The sequence below is a fragment of the Phialemonium atrogriseum genome (genome assembly GCF_030411735.1).
Source record: "Phialemonium atrogriseum strain 8032-3 unplaced genomic scaffold QBC33scaffold_5, whole genome shotgun sequence".
Taxonomy (NCBI): domain Eukaryota; kingdom Fungi; phylum Ascomycota; class Sordariomycetes; order Cephalothecales; family Cephalothecaceae; genus Phialemonium; species Phialemonium atrogriseum.
Window position 1 is genome coordinate 431466 of NW_026848142.1, and position 22653 is coordinate 454118.

A 22653-nucleotide genomic window follows, 5' to 3' on the forward strand; every position below is an offset into this window, starting at 1 on the left:
AATCTCAAAGAGGTTGCCTGTGCAGATCCTAGTTCCGGTGGAAGCCTCCACAGGCTCGTTTGCGACAATAACCTGCGACCACTATAATGACTCCGACACCACCCTCAACAACTCCATCCTCGGGGGCCGCCCGTTCTCCCGAGGAGCAATTCCGGGTTGTGCGGAAGAGAAACAGGGTGCCCCTGAGCTGTTATCCCTGTCGGATAAGAAAGTAGGTATATCCGAAATCCCGACCTGGCTTATCCAAACGTTTACAAGTACTGACTGCTGCGGCCAGACTGTAAGGCTCCCATGACCGAACTTGCCGCGGGTTGATGCTCACAGTCCTCAGGAAGTGCGACAGAAATCACCCATGCAGTAACTGCACCAAGCGTGAAGGGGATGACACCTCGGCATGTTCCTATGCTACTCCTTCTTCCCGCAAGAAGAACCAGAGCCAAGGCGCTACAAGTCCTGATGACATGCAGAACCGCATTGACAGGTTGGAAAACTTGGTGCTATCGCTGGTGCACGGAGGCGCGAGCGTAGATACCTCGTCTGCAGCCACTGCGGCCGCCGCAACAACAAGTACAGGTCCTTCTGATGCTTCGAGGACAGGCAGCACCTCGTCGGCATCAAGGTTCGACAGAGACGATGATGGGGCCATGAAGGACGGCGAGGACGAGGATAGCGATATCGACGAGGGGCTCGCAACTTCCCTCGGGGTCCTCAAGGTGGATTCCGATCGCGGCAAGTCGATGTACATCGGGCAAGAGCACTGGCACAGTATCCTTTCCGACATCACAGAGGTCAAGAACTACTATGCGGCCCACAAGAAGGACCTCGAGAGAAGTTACGAGAAAGTTATGCTCAGTAAATCTGCCATGGCCCGAGAAGGCCCGACTTTCTTGCTTGGTGCTACGCCAGCAACCGACGTCGAACTGAGGGCCGAGCTTCCACCCAAGTCGAGTGTTTTGATTCTGTGCAGGAGGTACTTCAACTCAATGGACAACGCCGTCAGCATCATACATGCCCCGACCTTCCACCAGCAGCTCCGAAACCATTGGCAAGACCCGTCCAAGTCTCCTATTATGTGGTTAGGGCTGCTCTACTCCGTCCTGTGTTTAGCCATGCTGAGTTACCACAAGGTCGGAGACGAGCCGCCTGAGTGGAAAGGCCGTACCCTGGAGATGGCGGCCGAATATCGGCTGCGTACCGTGCAGTGTCTAATAACGGGTGACTACACCAAACCTACCGAGTACACCGTCGAGACCCTGATCCTCTACCTATTTGGCGAGCACTCGTCGCGGTGGGACGCCGACTTGGGCTTGTGGCTGATCCACTCCTTGATCACAAGGATAGCCTTCCGCATGGGCTATCATCGTGATGCCAAATGGTTTCCTACCATTAGCCCCTTCCAAGCTGTAAGTCCAGCCCTTAATTTGCCCTCTTGTGCAATAAGATTATGGCCTAATGCGAGACCTTGCTTGTAGGAGATGAGAAGAAGAACGTGGGCCCTAGTGAAGATGTCTGACGTTATATTTTCCCATCAAGTCTCGCTCCCGAGCATGATTTACGAGGATAACTGCGATACCGAGCTCCCTCACAACATATTCGATGAGGAGTTTGGGCCCGAGACCAAGGTTCTGCCGCCGTCGAGGCCAAACTCGGAGGCCACGCCCATCAGCTACATGGTCTCGAAAGTCAAGCTCTGCCTGGAGCTCGGGAGCATCTTGCAAGCAACGAACCGCATCAAAAACCAAGTGCATTACGATGATATACTCCGCCTCGACGCAAAGCTCAGGGAAGTGAAGGAAGAGCTCCCGCCACATCTGAAGATGCAGCCATTGGATTGTTCTCGCGACCCTGTGACGCTGATCATTGCTCGCTTCAACATGGACATCCTGTACCTGAAGATTATGTGCCTCCTTCACAGGAAGTACGTGTCGCGGGCGAGAAATAATCCACGGTACGCCCACTCACGCCGCAGTGCTATCGAGGCGTCGATGGAGACTCTTGGTCATCTGGCTACCTTGCAACGAGAGTCTCAGCCAGGTGGGCGGCTGGAGTCGATCAAGTGGTATGTGACGTCGATAGCAACCAAGGACTTCATCCTTCCGGCCATGCTTATCGTGCTGGAGTTGCAATTCGACATCACGGCGGAGAGCTCCCGGAAACGGCAAGACTCGCAGAGTCTGTACTTCTGGACCCCTGAACAGCGCTTGGCAATGATCAACAGTCTAGAAGTGACGAGGGATATCTGGAAAGGCTTGCCCGATAGCTCTATGGAATCGGTGAAGGCCTCGAACATCCTCGAACTGATGCTTCAAAAGATCAAGCAGCCTCAGTCGAGACAGGGTCCGACCGACCAAGAGGCCATGACCAAAAGCACAAACCCGTTCACAAGCCTAAGTTCGGCGGAGCTAAAACCTGAGCATTCGGCGGCGATGACGCTTGGCATGCTGTCGGGAGGAATGTCCCCGAACACTGCGACGGCTCTCAACGCGGTGCAGAGCTCAGGGAATACCGTTTATCCCCCGATGGAGTTGGGCGGTGGATTTTCCTTCCCGGCGGGAAGCTCTGAGCTTTCGCCCGATTTCTCGACCGAAGCACTGGGGTTGGAGAATAATGTGGGATCTCCCTTCTCCCTGATCAATAACATGGGCAACAGCATGGACTTTACAACAACAAACTTTGATTGGGTAAGTGGCGCCTTCGCTCTCTTCCTCGTTTTCCATGCAATCGGACCCTTCGCTGACGCGCAACTCGGTGCAGGATGCCTTTGAGAGCTACACGCAAAGCGCCAATTGGGGCCCTGATCAGACTTTCCAGTTCTTCTCTGGCAACCCAGACTAGCTGCCACAGCAATTTATGATCGACAGACGGCAGCATACACGACAGCGTATCAGGCTTAGAACAGCGTATCAGGCTTAGAGCATCAGGTTTATATCTGTCAGGGCTGATATCTTTTCCCATGATGTCCTTGTTAGGCGTCTATGGACGTAGGTGAATCTCGGGTTAAGTGGGCTTGTAAAAAGGGGTTACGGTTGGGGTGCGGGTGCGGGCCCAGTCTGGGCTGTTGTATTAGCTACATATTGCTAGGCATAGCAAGGAATACCCCTCTCCATTGGTCATGGCCAATATCGTCAGCTAGCCCAGCCACTCAGGGCCCAAAAGCAATCTTCGGATGAGCGACGGCTGACGGCCTTCCCCTAGGCTCCACCAGCCATCACCCCTGATGAAATGCAGCGCGCAAGGCAAATCACATGAAATAGAAGGGAGAGAAAAGCGAGCTGCCATGTAATGGCAGTATTCGGCCCTTCCTTCTACTCAGTCATCTTAGACCTACAGTTTTAAGCAATCGTTCCTGGGTAATGCCCCTAGATTTCCATGTCATTTGCGATGGATCAACTACCGACGTAAGGCCCTGGTGTACTGCGCATGGCTCTATATTCATGACTCCAACTCCAACTCTAGCCTGTCCTCCCTCCTGGATACTAACGTCCCAAAGAAAGAGGGGTTCAGCATCAATCCCCGATGAGATCCCCATGCTATGGTGTCTTGACCTGGGGTCTGGTCACAATCACCCAGTGCTTGTCCTCTTCGGACTGGCGTAAACAGTCCATCTACCAGGTCATGACAGACCGTTTCGCCAGGACGGATCTATCAACGACGGCCTCTTGCGATGCATCACAGGGCGTCTACTGTGGAGGCACATACAAAGGGCTAGTTTCCAAGCTGGATTATATCCAGGGGATGGGGTTTACCGCCATATGGATCTCGCCTATCGTTAAGCAGATGGACGGCCAAACACTGGACGGGTATGGGATCTCTACTCCGGCGACTCTATTTCGTAGCCTCGGCATAGACTGACGGCCCCCGACCACTAGCTCCTCATACCATGGATACTGGGCTGAGGATATCTGGGGCGTGAATTCGGCCTTTGGCAGCGCTGACGACTTGGTTGCTCTTTCTGACGCTCTCCACGAGCGTGAAATGGTAGGCCCCAAAGATCACCACGTGTCTATACTGTACTGACCGAGGTCCAAGTATCTTATGCTCGATGTCGTGACTAACCATATGGCGTACCGTGGTTGTGGCGAATGCGTTGACTACAGCAAATTCGACCCCTTTTCCTCGGTGAGTTCCATCCCACAATAAACTGCCCAGCAGCTGAGCTCAAATACCTTCTAACCACACCCTAAGTCATCGTATTTCCACTCCTTGTGTCTCATCGACTACAACAACGAGACTTCGATACAGCAGTAAGTCTAGTAGTGTCTGGACCGTCTTCGGCAGCTAATGGAGCCAGATGCTGGGAGGGAGACAATATCGTCAGGCACGTCATTATGTGATATATATATATATATATAGCGGAGAGCAATAACTGACTTAAGTGCTTAGCCTTCCCGATCTCCGTACAGAAGAGTATGCCAGACACTTCTCCTTTCCCCTCCTCTAAGCCGAGCAGTCGTACAGTGCCGTGTCTTGGCCTTGACGAAAGCTGATCCACTACCAGCGCCAACGTTCGAAGCATCTGGAACGACTGGATCAAGGAAATCGTCTCGAAGTATAAGATGTGAGCAATACATCCCCAAATCACATCATGTCCTTCTCACGATTTCCTTCAAGAGACGGTCTTCGGATCGACAGCGCAAAGCACCAGGAGAAATCATTTTGGCCAGGCTTTGAAGATGCTGCCGGTGTCCATATCGTCGGTGAAGTATTCAATGGCGATCCTGCATATGTCGCTCCATTTCAGGATTATATGAGCGGTATTTTGGATTACCCAAGGTATGTCTGGTCCCCTTGTGCGCCGTATGCACTCCTACTCACAGGGGGTCACGGAGTTATTACTGGATTACGCAGGCATTCCAGTCGTCCAGTGGAAGCATGACCAGCCTCGCCGATGGTGTTAATAGATTAAAGAGCATTGGTCCGTATCGATACTGTCGCGCGCCGAAAGTGTCGACTAACCGAATGGCAGCGCGAGATACAAGTTTGTACGGGTCATTCATGGAAAACCATGACCAAAAACGGTTTCTCTCTCTCACCAACGACAGGGTATGGCCCTCCTCCCCCTTGAGACGCATCTCATAATGGGTTGCTAATATCTGCCATCAGACCCTTGCCAAGAATGTCAGTTCAACTGCCTAGCACAAACCCGGGTCACTCGATACGAGTCCTAACAATACATGTAGGCCATCGCCTTCACCATGTTGAAAGACGGTAGGTTTATATACACCTGATTACAAGCACATGAGCTACCCCTTACGAAGTACCAGGCATTCCAATCATATACCAAGGTCAAGAGCAGTCCTACACCGGCGGGGATATCCCCAACAGCCGGGAGGCCATCTGTCTCTCCGGATACGCAACAGACTCGGAACCATACACGTGGATACCCTCCCTGAACAAGATCCGCAGCTGGGCGATCCATCAAGATGCCAAGTACCTCACCTACCAGGCGTACCCAATCTACTACGACGACAACGCGATCGCCATGCGGAAGGGCTTCGACGGCTACCAAGTCATCGGCGTCTTCACCAACGCGGGCTCGGGCGGCTCCGCCGGCGTGAATCTGACCGGCTCCCAGACGGGCTTCGCGGCCGGCGAGGCGCTCGTCGACGTCATGAGCTGCACCGCGTCTGCCGCCGATGCGAGCGGTGGCATCACCGCGACCCTGGAGGGTGGAATCCCGAGGGTATACTATCCGGCCGATCGTCTGTTCGGGAGCGGGATATGTTCCTCCCTTGCTGGCGAGAGGTCCCGATGACACGGAGTGGTCTTGCTCGAGTGGATTATGTGAGATATCCTCTACGACGTCTGCGTGTGAGCCACGCCGCCCCGGGTATCTCACTCAACAAACCGTGGTAGTCTTGTTACTTTTCACTTCCACAGCTGTATATAGGTCGAGGTCCATGAAATGCAGATAAAAAATCTTGCTTTACTTTTCATGCAGAGCCTTGGAACTAAACCACCCTCCTATGTGGGCGCCAAACTCCCCTACTGGATATGCATAAATTTCCCTAGATCCCGGAGGAAGAAGAAGTAGAAGAAGAAGAAGAGGGAATTTATCAAAAATTGCCTCAATACGTCACACACACGCGGCGGACGAGCTCGTCTACCCCGAGAGCCCAAACGCCGCCTTGGCGCGGGTCCAGTAGGCCAGCCTGTCGTCGCTGGCCGTGACGCCGACGCACGTCATGTAGGCGCGGAACCCGTCGTCGGTGCCGGCCTGGAGTGCCTGGCGGACCGAGTCGGAGCACTGGGTCGCGAGGAACCACGGGCCCGAGCCGAAGTTGTACTCGTCGGGCGTCACGAGGGCGAGCACGTCGTTGTCCGAGGCGCCGGCCACCTTGGGCTGCAGCTCGGGGATCGAGGACGCGTACTCTTGGTTGTAGTTGACCATTTGCATGTTTGAGGTGCCCTGGTTCTTTTGTTAGCTATCGGTTTCCTTGGCAGGGAGGGAGAGGGGAAGGGGGATGTTAGAAGGGGGAGGGAACTCACCTGGCCAGGGCGTCCCGGAGAAACGTTATGCTTGTACCGCATGTCGACGCTCTCGTAGCCGACGAGGGAGAGCACGCCGGCGATCTCGCCCGCCGAGTAGAGGTTGTACGTCTGCATGGCCTTGATCAAGAATGGGGCGGCCTGCTCGGCGGTGCGGCACTCGTCGGGGAACGTGGCTCCGTCGCACGAGTTGGATGTCGGCATGATGCTTCCGATGATGGAGGCGGCCGTCGTCTCGCGGGTGGAGAGCACCGGGGCTGAGGCGGCGAGGCCGCCGAAGATGACGATGGATGCGAGACCGTGGGAACGCATCTTGTTTTTTATGTTGATGATACTTTGAGTTATTCAAAGGGGATATTTGTGTAAGGGTTCGAGTATAAGACGTGCGAGCTCCTGGTAAATAGGGCTTAAATAGTTGTAATGTGACAAAAACGGATTTGTGTCACAGAGAATGAAGTGGGTAGTTGTGAGAGAATGAATGACCTTTGTCTCTGACAAAGACTTGTTCTTGGGCTTCTAGCCAGTGAACAGACGATATGAATTCAAATGACTCGAGTGTCCAGCAGCTCAGAAGGACTGAAGGAGTGACAGTGTGACCGGCAAAAAAATGAAGGTTGGCAAAAGGTAGGCCAAAAAGGAGAGAGGAAAACCCAAATGGGAGTGTTGGGATACGGGATACTTAACCCTCCAGTCTCAAAGGCCTAGAGTGGTCGTGATGCGACTCATGTCCTCCAATGGCCACTGACTCGAATCCCTAGCTGGCCCCTTTTCCTAGACTCGGGTGGTGATCGTGAATCAGTTGTCAAGTCGGGCTGAATTGGCTGCTGCCCCCTGCATGCCCCGTAAAACAAGGCCAATCAGCACCGTCACTTGGCAAGTGGTGGCTGCTTGGCGAAACGTTGTTTCACGGGAGACCAGGGGTCTGTAAGGGACTGATTGGGATCGGGCCAAAAGCTTGGTCACTTTGGTACGGGGCCAGGAGTCTGGCATGATCCCTCCTTTGTCTTCCACTTCTAGCTTCTTTGAACAGGCATGTATTGCTTGATACCTTCGAGGCGCCATCTCAGGCCCAAACGCCAAGTAAAGGGTAGAATTGCTTTGCATGATGGTTCGCGATCCATTATCGGGGGTCCTTCACGTTTCCAAACGACGTGGCGAAATTACCAGTAGCCGTTCAAGCCGTTGCACAGCGCGGAATGAAGGCGCAGCTGTAATGTAATCCCTGTAAAATATCATCTAGTGCAGATCGGATAGGAACCGAAAGCTTTGGATTTTTGCATAAGGAGCGGGTGGCGACAGGCTAGCATTTGTCGGCATCTCGTTTCTAGTCCTAAGCCGGCGCCTGTTACGGCGGACATGGAAGCCAGGAATAGGGGCAGTAACATTTACGGCGCAGCGGCTGTAATACGTACTGCTATCGTGAGTTTGAAGCCTGTCGTCGTTTTGAGAGAAGCCAAGACGAGGCCGTCGGGATCTGCCGCCTGGACAAACGATCTGCGGCTAGCTGTGGCCTACCCCAGGAACTTGCCGAGGCTCGCCTTGGCACCCCTCATCGTGACGAATCCCGGTTGCTTGGTTTGAATGTCCTTTCTCAAAGCTGCAACTGGAGACAATGTTGGCCGGAAACGATCTGAAGGAAGGTTAAACCAAATCAAACCAAATCAACAGGTTCTCGCCGTTTAGTAGCAAACCCTCGAATGTAAGGAACCACAACTGGTCGAGGTCTGTAGAGCAGGCAGTACACACAATGTCGGGGCCCGGCGATAGAGATACAGGCGGCAGGCCGCCTTACTATCAGTACCAGTTCGATCTGTACGCGAAAGCCATTATTATGGGCGAGAAGCCGATCGTCACGACTGATCCCAACAAGCTTGAGGAGCAGGCGAGGGGGAAGATGACGAAGGAAGGGTTCAATTATGTGTTCGGCGGCGCCGGAGAGCAGTCAACGATGCAAGCCAACCGCCTGGCCTTCAGGCAGTGGAAGCTCATTCCCAGATTCCTGCGGCCGACAGTACCGAGGGATCTGCGAGTCGAGCTGTTTGGCAAGACATACGGTAGATACTCACCGCTTACCCGGGCAGGGAGCCAGCCGACCTCGTCGACCTGTGGCTAACAGCTCGCGCCCAGACTGCCCCATCCTCATGGCACCCGTCGGCGTCCAGTCCGCCTACCACGAGGACGCGGAGATCGGCGTCGCGTCCGCCTGCGCCGAGCTGGGCGTTCCCTTCATCTATAGCACCGCTAGCAGCACGGCACTCGAGGACGTCGCCACCGCCGCGGACGCCGCCTTCGCCGCCTCGTCCGACACCAGCACCGGCCGCGCCCCGCGCTGGTTCCAGCTATACTGGCCCTTGTCCGACGAAATCACGGCGTCGCTTCTCTCTCGCGCCGTCGCCGCCGGCTGCGACGCCCTCATAGTGACGCTCGACACCTTCAGCCTCTCGTGGCGGCCCTTGGACCTGGACGCCGGCTACCTGCCCTTCGCGACGGGCACCGGCAACGCGCTGGGGTTCTCGGACCCGGTCTTCCGGCGCCGCTTCGCCGCCGACTCGAGCGGCGACACCCCCGAGGACAACCCTCTCGCGGCGTCGCGGGCCTGGACGTCCGAGGTCTTCTCGGGCGACGCGCACTCGTGGTCCGACCTCGCGACCCTGCGGCGGCTCTGGGCCGAGGCCGGCGGCGCGGGCCCGGTCCTGCTCAAGGGCGTCCTCTCCGTCGACGACGCCGCGCTGGCCCGCCGCGCCGGCGTCGACGGCATCGTCGTCAGCAACCACGGCGGCAGGCAGCTCGACGGCGCCGTGCCGGCCCTCGAGGTCCTGCCCGAGATCGTCGACGCCGTCGGCGCCGACATGGCCGTGCTGTTCGACTCGGGGATCCGCACCGGGGCCGACGTCATCAAGGCGCTGGCCCTCGGCGCCAGGGCCGTCCTGGTCGGGAGGCCCGTCATCTACAGCCTGGGCATCGCCGGTGGGAAGGGCGCCAAGGCCGTCCTGGCGGGCTTGCTCGCCGATCTGGATCAGTCCATGGGGCTTGCTGGGGTGCAGAATGTCGGGGAACTCAAGAGAAATATCTTGAGGAGGGTTCAGTACGGGGGTGATGTCAAGTCATCCCTCTGAACAGTTGTGTAGGAGCACCCAAAAACTTGACATGGGCCTGAAGTCTTTGGATTCTGAGATAAGCCAAACGCCTCATGGCACTCAAATTCAGTCTAGTGATGCTATGTTCTCTCGGTAGTCGGTCCTCTGTTGCGTGCAGCTAATTCCAAGAAGTGCATAAAGAAAGGCAAATTTCCTTTTTTTCTTCTCCCAGATCCTACAATGAATGAGCCTACCTCCGCCACCCCTCCAGCGAAACAGACTTCTTTTCCCCTACGCCTTTCCTCCCCCCAGAAACGTATATCTAGATATTACACGAGGCTGCGGGTTGCCCAGGTATTGCCAGGGCAGACCTGATGATAAGGAAAGCCTCCTGGCGCCGTTCGTCGGGAGCAATTATTTCGCAAAGTGCAGATCGTAACCGAGCCACTTCCGTCTCAGGACCTCCTCCACGGAAAGGCCGGGGTAGCCGTATGTCAGGGGCAGGAAGAAGTACCAGCCAGCGGCAACGAGAGTCAGGATGACGAGGCAGGCGATCCACGACCCCATCATGCTCTGGCCCGCGAATCGCTCCCGAGCCGTCACGTGTCTCTTCGCGGCCGGGGCAGCCTTCTTGCCAGACCTGGCCGCCTGGTAAGCAGCCTCACTCTCCGGTGGCTCCGTCTGGAAGACAAACTCCACAAGGGCTCCAGTCACCAGCGCCGAAGCTAAGTGAGCGGGCAGGTAGTGGTGGAGGAAGAGCTGACGACCCATGACGAAGAAGGAGAAGTAATGTGTTGCCCATGCCAGGAAGAAGAATCCTGTCGAGTTATACAACCGAGACCGTGTGCCTAATCGCGCGTTGGTTAGCCATGCTCATCCAAGTTTCATCCATGAGACAACGGGGGGAAGAAACATACGATGGTCCAAGGCGTCAATGCCACGGCGCAGCGAGAACTGGTCAGCCGCAACGATACCGGCGTAGATGGCCAGTACGCTGCTGGCAATCCACCAGCCGATGGGGTTGCCGAGGAAGTAGATTTGCTGCCGAGTGTCGTTCTGCGTCCAGAAGCTCACGCCACGGAGCAGGAAAGGCCACTGGTACGGCAGGGATGCGTACGGGTGGCTACTGGTCAACTGGTTGTTGTGCCAGAACATGGACCGCTGCAACTCAAACCACTTCCTCAGGAAGGGAAGGGTCTTGACCTGCCTCTCCGGCTTCTCTCGTCGCTTGTCGTCGGCGGGCAGAGACGGGATGTCGTCAACCAGCCAGACATTGGAGCTGGGGGCGATCTGCTTGTTCCCGTTGATCTCCTGCTGCTTATGACCCCAATCAGGCAACGGGGTCGGGTGCGTCCACATGGCAACCTTGCTAGGGTTGTGGATGAACTTGAAGTGGCCGGAAACACTCTTAAACTCCTGGTTGGGCTTGCCATTCTCGATCCGGATCTCGAAGAGGGTATCCTGGAGTCGATCACCATAGGCATCGGTCAACGGAACTGTTGTGAATTCCTGGTTGGTGGGATAGAAAGGAGAAGCGACGTCGTGGGACAGGAGTATGGTGTCTGTCCCTAGGTGCCGAAGTCTGACAAGGTCGTGGTTCTTGACGGGCCGCCCCGTCTTCTGATCATCGTCGACGGGAATGATCTGCCAGTAATTGTTGGTATCATTGTAGGGATATCCCGTAACCTGCTGGCCCTGGCTAGACACACGGCCATCGTCGTACCTCAGAGGATAATACTCGGGATGGCTATGAAGATAAGCCTTGGTCTCCTTGTGCTTGATGCTGATGGTGTCATAGTACTCGATGGTAATAGAATTCTGGAGCATAGCGTTGTCGCTCAGCGTCTCCTGGAACTCGGGCGTCATGAAGTCATCGCCCGGGCCAGACCGGTTGAGGATAGCAAAGTGAACCTGGAACCAGAAAAGGTAGAAGATGAAAGGCATCACGATGAGGCCGAACGCGCGAGCCGCAAAATGCTTGCCGAACTCGGGGAGACTCAGTGCACCGCCGGGTCTCTTGACGTCCAACAGTGCCCAGAGGTCGATGACAACCGCAGAACCGATGGTGATGAAGGCGAAGAGGCCGACGTATTTGGTTGACATATCGCACGAGAGCGCGAAACCCGTCAGGATCAGCCATTTCCACCATTTCCTCGAGAAAGGCTGGTGCCTCAGCTTGTAGAATTTGATATAGGCGAGCAGGCTGCATGCCATGGCGAAGACGAGGGTGGCATCCAGGAGGATGAGCCGGGTCTGGCCAATGTGGGCGTTGTCGAGAAGAATCAACCCAGCGGCGACAACACATGCGGGCAAGCTGTATCCAGACTCCCACATGATCAGATACACAACAGAGACAGTCATGGTGCCCAAGAAAGCCGGCATAGATCGGAAGGCCACGTATGGGACCTTGTTCGCGATATACGAGTCGCCGATGTTCTCGAAATGGAAATGGCCATCGTAACCGACCAGCCAGCCCATGAAGGCGAAAAGGAGTTTACCAAACGGTGGATGGACATCGAAGAAATAAGTCCTTTCGAGGTAGTATGAAGCGAACTGTATTCAAGGAACACGTGTCAGCAAGCGCAAGGGGGATGGGAATGAGGAATCTCTACAAGGCGAGGCTGTCGGAAGAAACGAGAGAAGAGTGTGGGCGAAGACGGTAGTACCTTGCCAAAATGGACCTCATCGAAGACAACTTCGTTAGGGTGGCTGATGCCCCAGAATCTGGTCAGGAAGGCGAGAGCAGTGATGAACACGAGGGTGACTTTGTAGTCTCGTTCTGAGCTGGCAGCCCGGGGTTTCTTCACGCTTGTCTTCACGATGTCATCCAGCTCGACGTCCGAGACGCCCCCGTCCTTCTTCCTACCAACACTTCTTTGGCGCAGACTCCCTTGGGGGGTGGAAGTCGTAGCCATGATGGGCAAGCAGAACCTCGAAGCTGCGCGGGTCAGGCAATTCAGTTAGCTGATGGTCTATTGACGGAGGAGTAGCAATTGACTTGGAGTAATCGTAAGAGGAGATCAATCTGCTATGCCATTCATGTTGAAACACCTCCACCCCGACACGTGCAAGGACTGGGCAGAGCACGGCGTCTTTGAGGAAGACACGGCAGGAAAAAAAAGGGATAACAAAACTTACAGGAGTTGCGAGCAGTAAAGCTCTCCGTCAACCGGTCGAATCAGAATAAAACGAAGTTCGGGAAATAAAGAGTGGATGGGGAAAGTCAAGGATGAGAAAATTGAGGTTATATTAAAAGAAGTCTGAAGAATTATTGGTTTTAACCCCCTAGAACCTCCCTCGCGGTTGTACAGATCAGCATCATCAGCCGCGCATTCCAGGGGGATTTTCAGCTTTTCTGGACACTTGGCCAAAGTTCCATCGTCACAGCCCGGACTCGGCCCTGGTCCAAGCTCCCTTGCCAAGATTTGCCAAGATTTGAGCTGATAAGAATAGCTCATTCCCTCTCTCCTTGCTTCCCCCTCAGCATCAAACAGGCTGGGGTACAATACAAACTGCCCTTGCAAAACAGAAGCGAGGCTAATATCAATGATGCAAGATTCAGATACTGTCATGTTAATCCCAAGGAAGATTGGCATGAGCTAAGAAATGGTGGAAGCGTGACATAGTATGTAATTGGATGTTGGGAATCTAGGGTACGGAGTAGAGCGGCCACCACCGGCTCGCGGGGCAGTCGCGGGCGGGGTCGGCATCCAAGGCATTTTTGTGGGCAACACTAACACATCAATTCAATTGCCTCTCCTCCTCCGTTCACGTAACCTTTAACAACTTGAATTGATGCTCGTAGCTACGCGGATTCTACCAATTGCCCTCAGACAATCTCGCTCTCTAACTCCGTTCCTCCTCCGATTCCCAGTTGCCACCACCCGCAAGATGTCGACCGATATCGTCCCCGTGTTCACCAAGAACGCCGCCCCTCGTGAGTATTCGCCTACTATCCTCTAGGACTTATGGAACCATACTGATATCAGACTGCCACAGCCGCGGGCCCATACGTAGGCCGACTGACTCCCCCATGAAAGTCAGAGCACCAATCGCTAACCGAACCCCTTCTTCCCCGGCTTCCAGTCCCAAGCTATCAAAACTCCCACTACCATCTACTGCTCCGGCCAGATCCCCTGCGACGCCGAGGGCAACCTGGTCACCGGCACGATCCAGGAAATGACGCGGGCCTGCATCAAGAACCTCAAGGCCGTCCTCGAGGAGGCCGGCTCCTCGATCGAGAAGGTCGTCAAGGTCAACATCTTCATCACCGACATGGCCAACTTCGCCGTAAGATAGTTCCCCCTTTTACCCCCTTCCCCTTTCCCCTCCAACACGACCGCCCTTAGCCCGCTACAGAGACAGCTGACGAACCGGATTCCCGTTGAAGAGCATGAATGAGGAGTACGCCAAGTGGTTCACCCACAAGCCGGCGAGGAGCTGCGTTGCTGTGAAACAGCTGCCCAAGGCCGTTGATGTTGAGATCGAGTGCATTGCCCTGCCGTAAGGTTGGTGCACATTAAGGGGGTTTTCTCACAGGCCCGGCTTATTCGAGGGGGACAAAATATATATTATGGCAAAATACATGTCACCATTTTCCTCGCCCTTGCGTGCCACCCACTGCTCACTCCCTCATTATTTCTAAAGGCATCCCGGTTATTATCTCATGACAGGGGACAGGTTTTGCACCTTGAGGGAGCGAGATAGGAGAACAAAATCGACTCCGACTTCCACATTTGTAGGGCCGAGGCCAGCCGTTAGGATGCAATAAGCTAAACTTCCATAATGCTATGCTAACATTACTGCGTAGAGAGAAACCGGGCTATCCGGCCGATATCACCTAGCATCCACCTAACTTGAACCCCAGTTCCACAATCCCCAGGTTTTTCAATTTCTAAATTTTACATTCTCGCGCTCCGACCCGACCCGTCCCGAAGCTCCATTTGACCCCGACACAACCAAGGAAACCTTACTTTACTCTAGCTGTGCGTGGGCATGGCAACATCGGCCTTCTTGCTGATCGCGTCCCCGCTCGACCACATGGCCGTGACGGTCTTCTGCTGCGTGTAGAAGCTGACGCCGGGGCGGCCGTAGAAGGTGCTCGCGCCGCCGCCCGCGATGCTCTTCTTGTTGCCCGTGAAGCTGAACATGGGGAGGGGCACGGGGATGGGCACGTTGATCCCGACCTGCCCCGCCTCGATGTTCCTCCGGAACGTCTCCGCCGTCGGGCCGCTGCGGGTGAAGATGGCGACGCCGTTGCCGTACTCGTTCTTGTTGATCAGGTCGATGGACTCTTCGAGGCTGTCGACGTTTAGGCACACGAGGACGGGTCCGAAGATCTCCTCGCGGTAGCAGCGCATGTCCGGAGTGACGTTGGTGATGATGGTCGGCCCGATCCAGTTGCCGTTGGGGTAATTGGCCGGCTTGTAGCCCCGGCCGTCCAGGAGGATCGTGGCGCCCTCCTGCTCGGCGCTAGCGATGATGCTCTCGATCCTCTCCTTGCTGTGGGCGCTGATGACGGGGCCGAGGTCGGCACCCTTCTCGAAGCCACCGTCGACCTTGAGGGACTTGGCCCGCTCGGCAACCTCGGGCAACCAGTCCTTCGTCTCGCCAACCATGACTAGGGTGGACAGGGCCATGCAGCGCTGGCCGGCGGCGCCGAACGCAGCACCGACGATCGAGTTGATGAAGTGGTTCTTGTTGCAGTCGGGGAGGACCGCGGCGTGGTTCTTGGCACCGAGGTTCGCCTGCACGCGCTTGCCGTTCGCCGAACCGCGGCTGAAGATGTACTCGCCAGCCTTGTTGCCGCCGACGAAGCTGATGGCCTTGATGGCCGGCTCGTCGAGGATGAAGTTCACGGTGCGGTGGGCCCCGTGCACCATGTTCACGACGCCGTCGGGGAAGCCAGCCTTCTGGCACAGCTCGGCAAGGATCATGGCCGCGCCGGGGTCACGCTCAGAGGGCTTGAGGATAAGACAGTTGCCGGTAACGGTGGCGATGGGGATGGACCAGAGTGGGATCATAGCAGGGAAATCTAGGGAAGAGGATAAAGGTTAGTCCATGAAAGAGTCCAGTCACGATAGAAGGGGGAGGGGAGTCTCAGTACGTACTGAACGGGCAAATGGCCGCAACGACGCCTAGCGGCTCCTTGTATGACCTCGTCTCCATGTCCTTGGCGACTTCCAAAACCTCGCCCTTGAGCATCTCCGGCGCCGAGCAGGCGGCCTCGGCGACCTGGAGGCCACGGAGGACGTCGCCCTTGGCGTCCTCAAAGGTCTTCCCCTGCTCCAGGGTGATGCTCGCCGCTAGCCGGTCCCAGTTCTCGCGGATCAGCGCCACAAACTTGAACATGATCTGCTGGCGGTGCATCACGCTGGTGGCGCGCCATGCCGGGAATGCCTTCTCGGCAGACTCGACGGCAGCTTTCAGCTCGGCATCGGTGTTCTGGGGCACGCGGGTGACCAGATTGTTGGTGGCAGGGTCGTGCAGATCGATGAATTCGGTCGTGTTCGACTTGACAAACTGATTGTCGACAAAGAACGGGGTATCCTCAACCTTCTGGATCTTCTCGTGCGTCGTCGGGAAACTCGTCGCGGTCGAAGCCAGACCATGTATCCTCCGTGCCGCCAAAGACGGAGCCTTAGAGTCGGCCATTCTAGACCATCTGGCGGGAGCGAGAGACACTCGACCCGGGGCGGATTGGGCCGCACGACAGGTGCTGGCTGATAAGCCCTTGGCTACAAAACGACGCATTATGTAAGGATATGGCCCAAGAGCTGCAGTCGATCGAAGGAGACTCCAGAGGGATAGTTACTGGGCTTACTCGGTATTAATAGCCCTTCAGAGACCCCTCCTTGGATCGGAGGCGATACCCCAGAGGTCTCGGTTCTCTTTAAATGTGGAGATATCGGTCCAACGCCCGGTAGAGCAACTGAGAGCCGTTAATTGCCGGCAGCCAATCAACTGCTGGTGGGAAAAGGTTACGCGGGGTTGTGTCGGCTGACTCGCAGTCTCACAATGAGATGGCGATGAGAAGAGATCAAGAGGCTCTCTAGGAACCTTTTCAAGAAACGTTTGATCCCAAAACTTGTCTGTAAAAGTAGAAGGAGATGTGGTGTTGGATTAGCCAAGAGCGGGGGAGACTCTGTCTCTTTTCAATTCAAAATCTGGGCGCCCAATAGCCCGACCATGCACGTCCGCTGGCAGCATTCTGGCGGTCACAAAAAAGTACCAATGGGTACCACCAATTGCCGATAAAACATGGAATAAAAAGATTTATTGACCGCGCCTAGAGGTACACCTGCGCCTTCCAATTGCAGTTGTGTTACGTACTAGCAAAAGGAGGAGAAAAAGAGAGATAAAAAGAAAGCAGACATCGTTGCAAATCAATGGTGCCATTGAACCGCAGCTCAACCCTTGTCATGTCAAATCCATCTCAACCCATTTTTGCTAACTACCGAATTACTGCCCCCCCGTCTGTCCCGCCTTCCCACATCACCGCTAGCCACTTACGACTGGCTCCGGGTGTTGCGCTTGTTAAGGTCTGCCTTTGAGGTATCGGCACCGGTCGCTGATGCGGCCTTGCTCGCAGCCTCCTTGGCCTTGTCCTTCGCATCGGTGGCAACCTTCTTGGCAGCCGGGGCAGCAGAGCTACCCGAACCAGCGAGGCCGACAACGACGGCGAGAATAGTAACCAGAACGGCGGCGATGCCACCGGCAGCCTCGGGGACGAACTTGATGGCCTGGATGGGGTCATTCTTGGCGATGGTCAGGAAGAGGTCGAGCTTCTCCCTGATGTAGTGGACCGGGTCATCCAAGAACTTGAGGTCGGACGGCGACTTGGGCTTATCCTCCTCCTTGGGCTTGTCGGCGAGCTCAGCGAGCTCCTCGATCGGGTGCTTGAGGAAGAAGGTCTCCTCGGCAAGCTTGGCGGCGTCGTCAACAGAGTGGCCAATGTAGATGTTGTCGAACAAGATGTTGTTCTGCATGGTCCAGATCTCGAAACCGATCTGCGTAGGAGAGGTCAGTCAGTCGCCACGTTAATTCAACTTGGGGAGTATGAGACGGGGAGACGTACAGCGCCCATGGGCTCAAAGTTGGCAGGCGTCTTGTCCTCGAAATAGTTGGGGTTCTTGATCTTGCGAGGCTCCCAGACACCCTTGTAGGCAGGGTTGTCGATGAAGGGCGCAGTCCACTTGCCCTTGTAGTCGGGGTTCTGCTTCATGGGCTTGGTCCACGGGCCACAGCCAGAAGCCTCGGCACACTTGGGGTTGGGAATGGTAGGGGCGATCCAGTCACCGTCTTCCTCATCATCCCAATCCTCGGGCTTCTCAGCCTCGGGGTCAGAGACGGTAATGGGCTCATCAACGAGCCAATCCTCAGGCATAGTGGCCTCCTCATCGACAACCTCAAACGGCGCATCCTCATCCCAGTCCTCGGGCTTCTTGGCCTCGGGATCGGCGATCTGGGCCTCGTCAACCCAGTCCTCGGGCTTCTTGTCCTTGGGATCATCGATCTCCTTTGGCGGGTTGACAGCTGGGGCGAAACCCTCCAGAAGGCTGCCCGTCTTGACCTGCTCGCCGTTCTGCTGGATAATGTAGGTGTTGTTGGGGTGCACGATGAGAGTGTAGAGCTCGGTAGTCTTGACAATGCGAGCAGTAGGAGGGGAAGACAGGTGCTTCTCCTCATACTCGCCGGTCTTGGGGTTCTTGTGGTTGAAGATGAAGTGCACCTTGTTGGTGTGGCCACACTTGTCGGGCCCAAACATGATGACATATGGGGTAGTGTTGGAGAACTCCTCCTGGTGAAGAGCCTTAGTATCACGCAGGAGCTTCAGGTAAGCACCACCACAGTCAAGGCCATCTGTAGGGTTTTGCAAGTCAGCAATGCGAAATCTCGTGTGGCTCAGATAAACTTTGGGGACTGACTCTGAAGCTTGACCTCATACTGGACAACCAAGGTCTTGCCCTTGGGGTCAATCTTCTTGGGGAACTTGGCAGAAATGGCGTGGTGAGCAGCGACGTTCTTAACGACAAGGCCCTTGTCACCCTCCATGCCCTTGTAGACGGTAGGCTCCTCAACCGACCACTCGCCAACGAAGGCCCATTCTTCCTCATCAGAGCTGTCCTTCTTGGCGTGAGAGGCCTTCCACCGCTTGTCCCAGCCCTCGGTGAACTGCTCGAGGAAGGGCGCCTTCAGCTTCGTAGGCTGTGGAAAATAAGTCAACATGCAATGCATCGAGAAAGGATGCAATTGAAGTTTGATGGGAAAAAGTGAGCTTTGGGAAAAAGTGAGCTTACAGTGAAGGTGGGCGTGGGAACGGGCTCAGCGGCCGAGGCCTCGTCCTTGATGACCTTCTGAGCATCATCGGCATAGGCACTGCCGGCAAGAAGGGCTGCACCAACGGCAGCTGCCACAGCGTTGAACTTCATGATGACAGCAAGCTGCTGTTCTCAAGCAGCAAGACGATCAGTCGGGATGGGGGATGTGAAAGGGCGGCGACAGAAGGTATGGATGTAGAGGAACAAAGCGCCGTCCACGGAGACAATTGAGAGAGGTTATTCACAATGAATGATTGCTCCCAGAGCTCGAGGAAAGAAAAAGAAAATTCCCAAGATCAAGATTGGGAGGTCGGGGTGATGGGTGGTTTTCTAGTCCGGTAGAAGAGAGATGTGGTCACTCAACGTGTCCTCTTTTCGGGTGAGCAAGCACAGTGAAGCTGGGCCAGAAATTATTGGGCGGCCATTACTGGCTGCAAGTTGGGGTAGGGAAGTACCGTGAGTGCCCGCATCTTTGAGCTCCAAAGTGGGGCCATCGAGGTACAAGGGTACGTGGTGTGATCAGTGGGGCGGCACTACCCCGAAAATCCGAAACCCATGATTTTGAGGAAAGCCGTCGAAACTTCCACAAGGCCGAAGTCTTTGCTTGACTTCATGCAAAGGACTCTGAACTCACTCAGGTAGTCACTGGCATGTTATCCTTGGCCTGGCATTCAACATGTGTTTCCTTATGGTCTTTAGAGCCTAGGGAAGCTACTGTTTGCTACAACTGTGACAAAGGGAGAGAAGCCATCAGGTTAAACTTCTTGTTGGACACTCAACTGGAGCCTTCTTCACCTTAGGCATGCATCCCCATGTTAAGGCACCCTAGGATTTGCATTGAAGCAGAAATGGCGTAAGTTTCAACAGATATATAGACCCGACAGAGTCCACCAAGCTTGCTTGATGCCAGGCCACTCCAGCCGCCACTTGCTTTCAACATGACAAGCCAACAGCTAGAGCTCCTTGCACCATCTTCAGGACTACAAGCAATTGTGAAGTGGTATAAGAGCCGGGCCTACTCCGGACTCTAGTGTACAGCTGTGGCATCACAGATTCACAGACAAGTTGAATTGAGAACACGTGGGCAAACTGCGGATATAGGTGAACCAGAAATGAGGAGCGGGACTTTCTTAATGTGAATAGTGGGTAACAACCTACCTAGTTAACCATGATCGTCGAGCCGCATCTGGCATCCAATGGAAGCTTTCTCTCGCAATTTCTCGTGCACCAAAATTTAGCCTCATTGGAAATAGCCTCTATCAATACGGCCTTTGTTACATGCTTACTCCGGAGAACCCTTACAATTGACGCTCAATTGGCTCGGCCGTCAACCGGTTTTTCTTTGAAGCCAGCTTTCCTTTTCGGCTCTTCGAGCACCTCAGGACCCCGCATAACGTTGACCCCAAAATGGCCGCGGTATTGGCTGACGGCAAGAACGACCATCTGGTCCAGTCCGACAACCCCAGCCACCCTGCGAACCTGATTCCTTCCCTATGCGCCAAATTCTGGACTCTGGGGTGGGTGACGGGGACAGGAGGAGGATGCTCCATCCGCGAAGGGTAGTCATCTCTTGCTTTTTATCGCCGCCCATCAAAACACCATCCGGGCATCCAACATGCATCCGGCGTAGCAGACTGCTCTGACATGACATGGCACCCCTACTAGTGACCTTGTGTATATTGCCCCGTCCGGGGTGCAGAAGGAGCTCATGAAGGCATCCGACATCTACGTCCTTTCGCTGGCCGCGCAGGCCGCCTCGCTCGACCGGCGCAACCGCGTCTATCTGCGCAGCCCGCCCCAGCTCCGGCCGTCGCAGTGCACCCCGCTGTTCCTGGCGGCCTTCGCCAAGAGGCGGGCCGGCTGCTGCATCCACACCCACTCGCAGTGGGCCGTGCTGCTCACCCTCATCCTCGAGACCCGGGGGCCCGGCCGCGACCGTGAGTTCCTCATCAATAACGTCGAGCAGATCAAGGGCTTCGGGCGCGGCTTCGACAAGGCCGGGAACCTGGGCTACCACGACACCCTGAGGATCCCCGTCATAGAGAACACCGCCCACGAGGAGGACCTCACCGAGTTTCTCGAGGAGGCGATGGATAAATATCCCGACACCTACGCCGTCCTGGTGCGGCGGCATGGCGTCTATGTCTGGGGCGAGACGGTGCACAAGGCGAAGACTCAGTGCGAGAGGTACGTAACTGCTCCTCCGTCTCGACCCTGTCGCTTGGAATACTCGGGAGCCCCTCTGGCAAGGAGGGCGAATCCTCGCTGCTGACATTCCATCCCTATACAGTCTAGATTATCTTTTCCAGCTCGCAGTAGAGATGGAGAAGCTGCGACTCCCCTGGGTGACAGACATCGAACCCGTGGTACCACAGAGAGCACAGCAGCCATGAGGCAGCAAGTAGAGGGTTGAAAACATGCGCAGAGTAGATTTGACGTTGTACACGGATCGCCAGCGCGCCCATTTCAATTGATTACCTAAATATCCAAGGTATCTCCCGATTGTCCCTGATCACTCCAGCCATTATGAACCAATCCCGCCTGACCTTCTGCCATCCGTCATACCGTCGTTCCAACCTTCCATCCCCCACCATGAGGTATCACAATAGAATTGTATGACTCAAAGGGCAAGGAACGCAGCCAAGAAGCCCAACAAACCAACGGCCGAACCGCCGACCACGGCGTTGCCTGCAGCCACGGATGAAGTCTTCGCAGCCGCAGTGCCAGTGGCCGTGCTGGAGGCGGAGCTTCCTCCAGTACCAGTGGCATCAGCACCGCTGCCGGATCCCGAACCAGAGCCAGAGTCAGAGCCCGAACCAGAGCCAGAGCCGGAGCCAGAGCCAGAGCCAGAGCCCGAACCGGAGCCGGAGCCGGAGCCGGAGCCAGACGAAGGGGTGCCGCTGTTGGGCGTGTAGAAGTACTTGCTAATGCAGTCGTTGACGCACTTGGCATACTTCTCGGAGTCGGCAGCAGAGCCGTCGCCCTGGTCGCAGCCGGCAACGCATTCGTTGGTGGCGTTGACCTGGGAGTCGGAGGGGTTGGGGACCTAGGGCGGAAGAGTGTTAGCACGGAGGCACCCATCTAGTATGGCAAGCTTGGGAGGGGGTCAATTCCCCCCGAGCAAGACTTACAGCAATGCACTTGGCCTTGCAGTTCACGTCGCCATCGGCGCAGGCTTCCAGGCACTTGTTGATCGCAGCCTGCTCCGAGGACTGAGCGTTGCCGCTAGAGCTGACGGAAGTCGGCGCGGAGGCGTCAGTGGCAGACTGAGCGGCGGCGAGCGCGGCGAAGCCGGCGAGGAAGATCGGGGCGAAACGCATCTTGGGGGTGATGATAGGTTGAATTAGGGTGTTATTAATAAGGTTACGAGTTCAACGAGAGTCTGAACAGGAAGAATATAGCTGTGAACGAGTGTGGGGTTGCGACGAGACGAGGACTGGCAGGAATTATTAGGTAAAGGGGAGAAGAGAGACACAACTTATGAGATGGGGCGGCGAGGAAGGGAAATAAATAACAACAAGAGGCGGACTGGAATTGGACGTGCACAACTCGTGTAGGGGTACCTGAATCCCTTGGCAGCAATACTCTACCGTATTAATCGATCGACGAACCCTTGCTAGCGTGAGCTGGAGCATTCGTTGGCGCAAAACCATCATGACTGGGTATAGAAATAAGTACATAAACAAGTTTAAAATTCAGAAGGGGGTTTCCTCCTGTATCAGTATCTGGTATATAGGCACCTACCTAAGTCTTCTTCCTGTATCTCT

General features: G+C 55.5%; 10 protein-coding genes across 10 annotated transcripts; 5 read left to right on the plus strand and 5 right to left on the minus strand.

Annotated features, from left to right (window-relative positions):
• Window positions 1-86: 86 nt before the first annotated feature.
• Window positions 87-2835, plus strand: QBC33DRAFT_576451 (fungal-specific transcription factor domain-containing protein; the record flags this gene model as incomplete). Its single annotated transcript, XM_060430912.1, has 4 exons — window positions 87-211; window positions 332-1403; window positions 1473-2681; window positions 2755-2835. The coding sequence occupies 4 exons, from the start codon at window positions 87-89 to the stop codon at window positions 2833-2835; spliced, it is 2487 nt and encodes an 828-aa protein (XP_060286143.1).
• A 341-nt stretch (window positions 2836-3176) lies between these two features.
• On the plus strand, window positions 3177-5929 carry QBC33DRAFT_306239 (glycoside hydrolase). The gene is made up of 13 exons (XM_060423440.1): window positions 3177-3800; window positions 3870-3978; window positions 4030-4119; window positions 4186-4244; window positions 4292-4318; window positions 4384-4407; window positions 4499-4558; window positions 4612-4773; window positions 4830-4915; window positions 4967-5043; window positions 5104-5118; window positions 5181-5208; window positions 5265-5929. The coding sequence occupies exons 1-13, from the start codon at window positions 3517-3519 to the stop codon at window positions 5753-5755; spliced, it is 1512 nt and encodes a 503-aa protein (XP_060286144.1). The 5' UTR covers window positions 3177-3516; the 3' UTR covers window positions 5756-5929.
• An 80-nt stretch (window positions 5930-6009) lies between these two features.
• On the minus strand, window positions 6010-7042 carry QBC33DRAFT_306251 (uncharacterized protein). Its single transcript, XM_060423441.1, has 2 exons — window positions 6490-7042; window positions 6010-6409 (listed from the first exon to the last, which is right to left on the minus strand). Exons 1-2 carry the CDS (start codon window positions 6799-6801, stop codon window positions 6104-6106), a joined length of 618 nt encoding a protein of 205 aa, XP_060286145.1. The 5' UTR covers window positions 6802-7042; the 3' UTR covers window positions 6010-6103.
• A 1194-nt stretch (window positions 7043-8236) lies between these two features.
• QBC33DRAFT_446706 (FMN-dependent dehydrogenase) lies at window positions 8237-9605 on the plus strand (the record flags this gene model as incomplete). The annotated part of the gene is made up of 2 exons (XM_060424393.1): window positions 8237-8543; window positions 8617-9605. The coding sequence occupies 2 exons, from the start codon at window positions 8237-8239 to the stop codon at window positions 9603-9605; spliced, it is 1296 nt and encodes a 431-aa protein (XP_060286146.1).
• Window positions 9606-9664: 59 nt separating this feature from the next.
• Window positions 9665-12727, minus strand: QBC33DRAFT_529635 (putative dolichyl-phosphate-mannose-protein mannosyltransferase). Its single transcript, XM_060427157.1, has 3 exons — window positions 12233-12727; window positions 10484-12119; window positions 9665-10414 (listed from the first exon to the last, which is right to left on the minus strand). Exons 1-3 carry the CDS (start codon window positions 12479-12481, stop codon window positions 9981-9983), a joined length of 2319 nt encoding a protein of 772 aa, XP_060286147.1. The 5' UTR covers window positions 12482-12727; the 3' UTR covers window positions 9665-9980.
• Window positions 12728-13323: 596 nt separating this feature from the next.
• Window positions 13324-14369, plus strand: QBC33DRAFT_529640 (Endoribonuclease L-PSP-domain-containing protein). The gene is made up of 4 exons (XM_060427158.1): window positions 13324-13503; window positions 13566-13579; window positions 13653-13856; window positions 13957-14369. Exons 1-4 carry the CDS (start codon window positions 13362-13364, stop codon window positions 14071-14073), a joined length of 477 nt encoding a protein of 158 aa, XP_060286148.1. The 5' UTR covers window positions 13324-13361; the 3' UTR covers window positions 14074-14369.
• Window positions 14091-16446, minus strand: QBC33DRAFT_529641 (Aldehyde/histidinol dehydrogenase). Its single transcript, XM_060427159.1, has 2 exons — window positions 15677-16446; window positions 14091-15600 (listed from the first exon to the last, which is right to left on the minus strand). The coding sequence occupies exons 1-2, from the start codon at window positions 16317-16319 to the stop codon at window positions 14546-14548; spliced, it is 1698 nt and encodes a 565-aa protein (XP_060286149.1). The 5' UTR covers window positions 16320-16446; the 3' UTR covers window positions 14091-14545.
• Window positions 16447-16822: 376 nt separating this feature from the next.
• QBC33DRAFT_529646 (Calreticulin-domain-containing protein) lies at window positions 16823-19358 on the minus strand. Its single transcript, XM_060427160.1, has 4 exons — window positions 18866-19358; window positions 18494-18773; window positions 17644-18428; window positions 16823-17575 (listed from the first exon to the last, which is right to left on the minus strand). Exons 1-4 carry the CDS (start codon window positions 18995-18997, stop codon window positions 17075-17077), a joined length of 1698 nt encoding a protein of 565 aa, XP_060286150.1. The 5' UTR covers window positions 18998-19358; the 3' UTR covers window positions 16823-17074.
• A 675-nt stretch (window positions 19359-20033) lies between these two features.
• Window positions 20034-21553, plus strand: QBC33DRAFT_529649 (methylthioribulose-1-phosphate dehydratase). Its single transcript, XM_060427161.1, has 3 exons — window positions 20034-20445; window positions 20552-21073; window positions 21177-21553. The coding sequence occupies exons 1-3, from the start codon at window positions 20294-20296 to the stop codon at window positions 21277-21279; spliced, it is 777 nt and encodes a 258-aa protein (XP_060286151.1). The 5' UTR covers window positions 20034-20293; the 3' UTR covers window positions 21280-21553.
• Window positions 21288-22374, minus strand: QBC33DRAFT_529653 (uncharacterized protein). Its single transcript, XM_060427162.1, has 2 exons — window positions 22018-22374; window positions 21288-21932 (listed from the first exon to the last, which is right to left on the minus strand). The coding sequence occupies exons 1-2, from the start codon at window positions 22204-22206 to the stop codon at window positions 21507-21509; spliced, it is 615 nt and encodes a 204-aa protein (XP_060286152.1). The 5' UTR covers window positions 22207-22374; the 3' UTR covers window positions 21288-21506.
• Window positions 22375-22653: the final 279 nt, after the last annotated feature.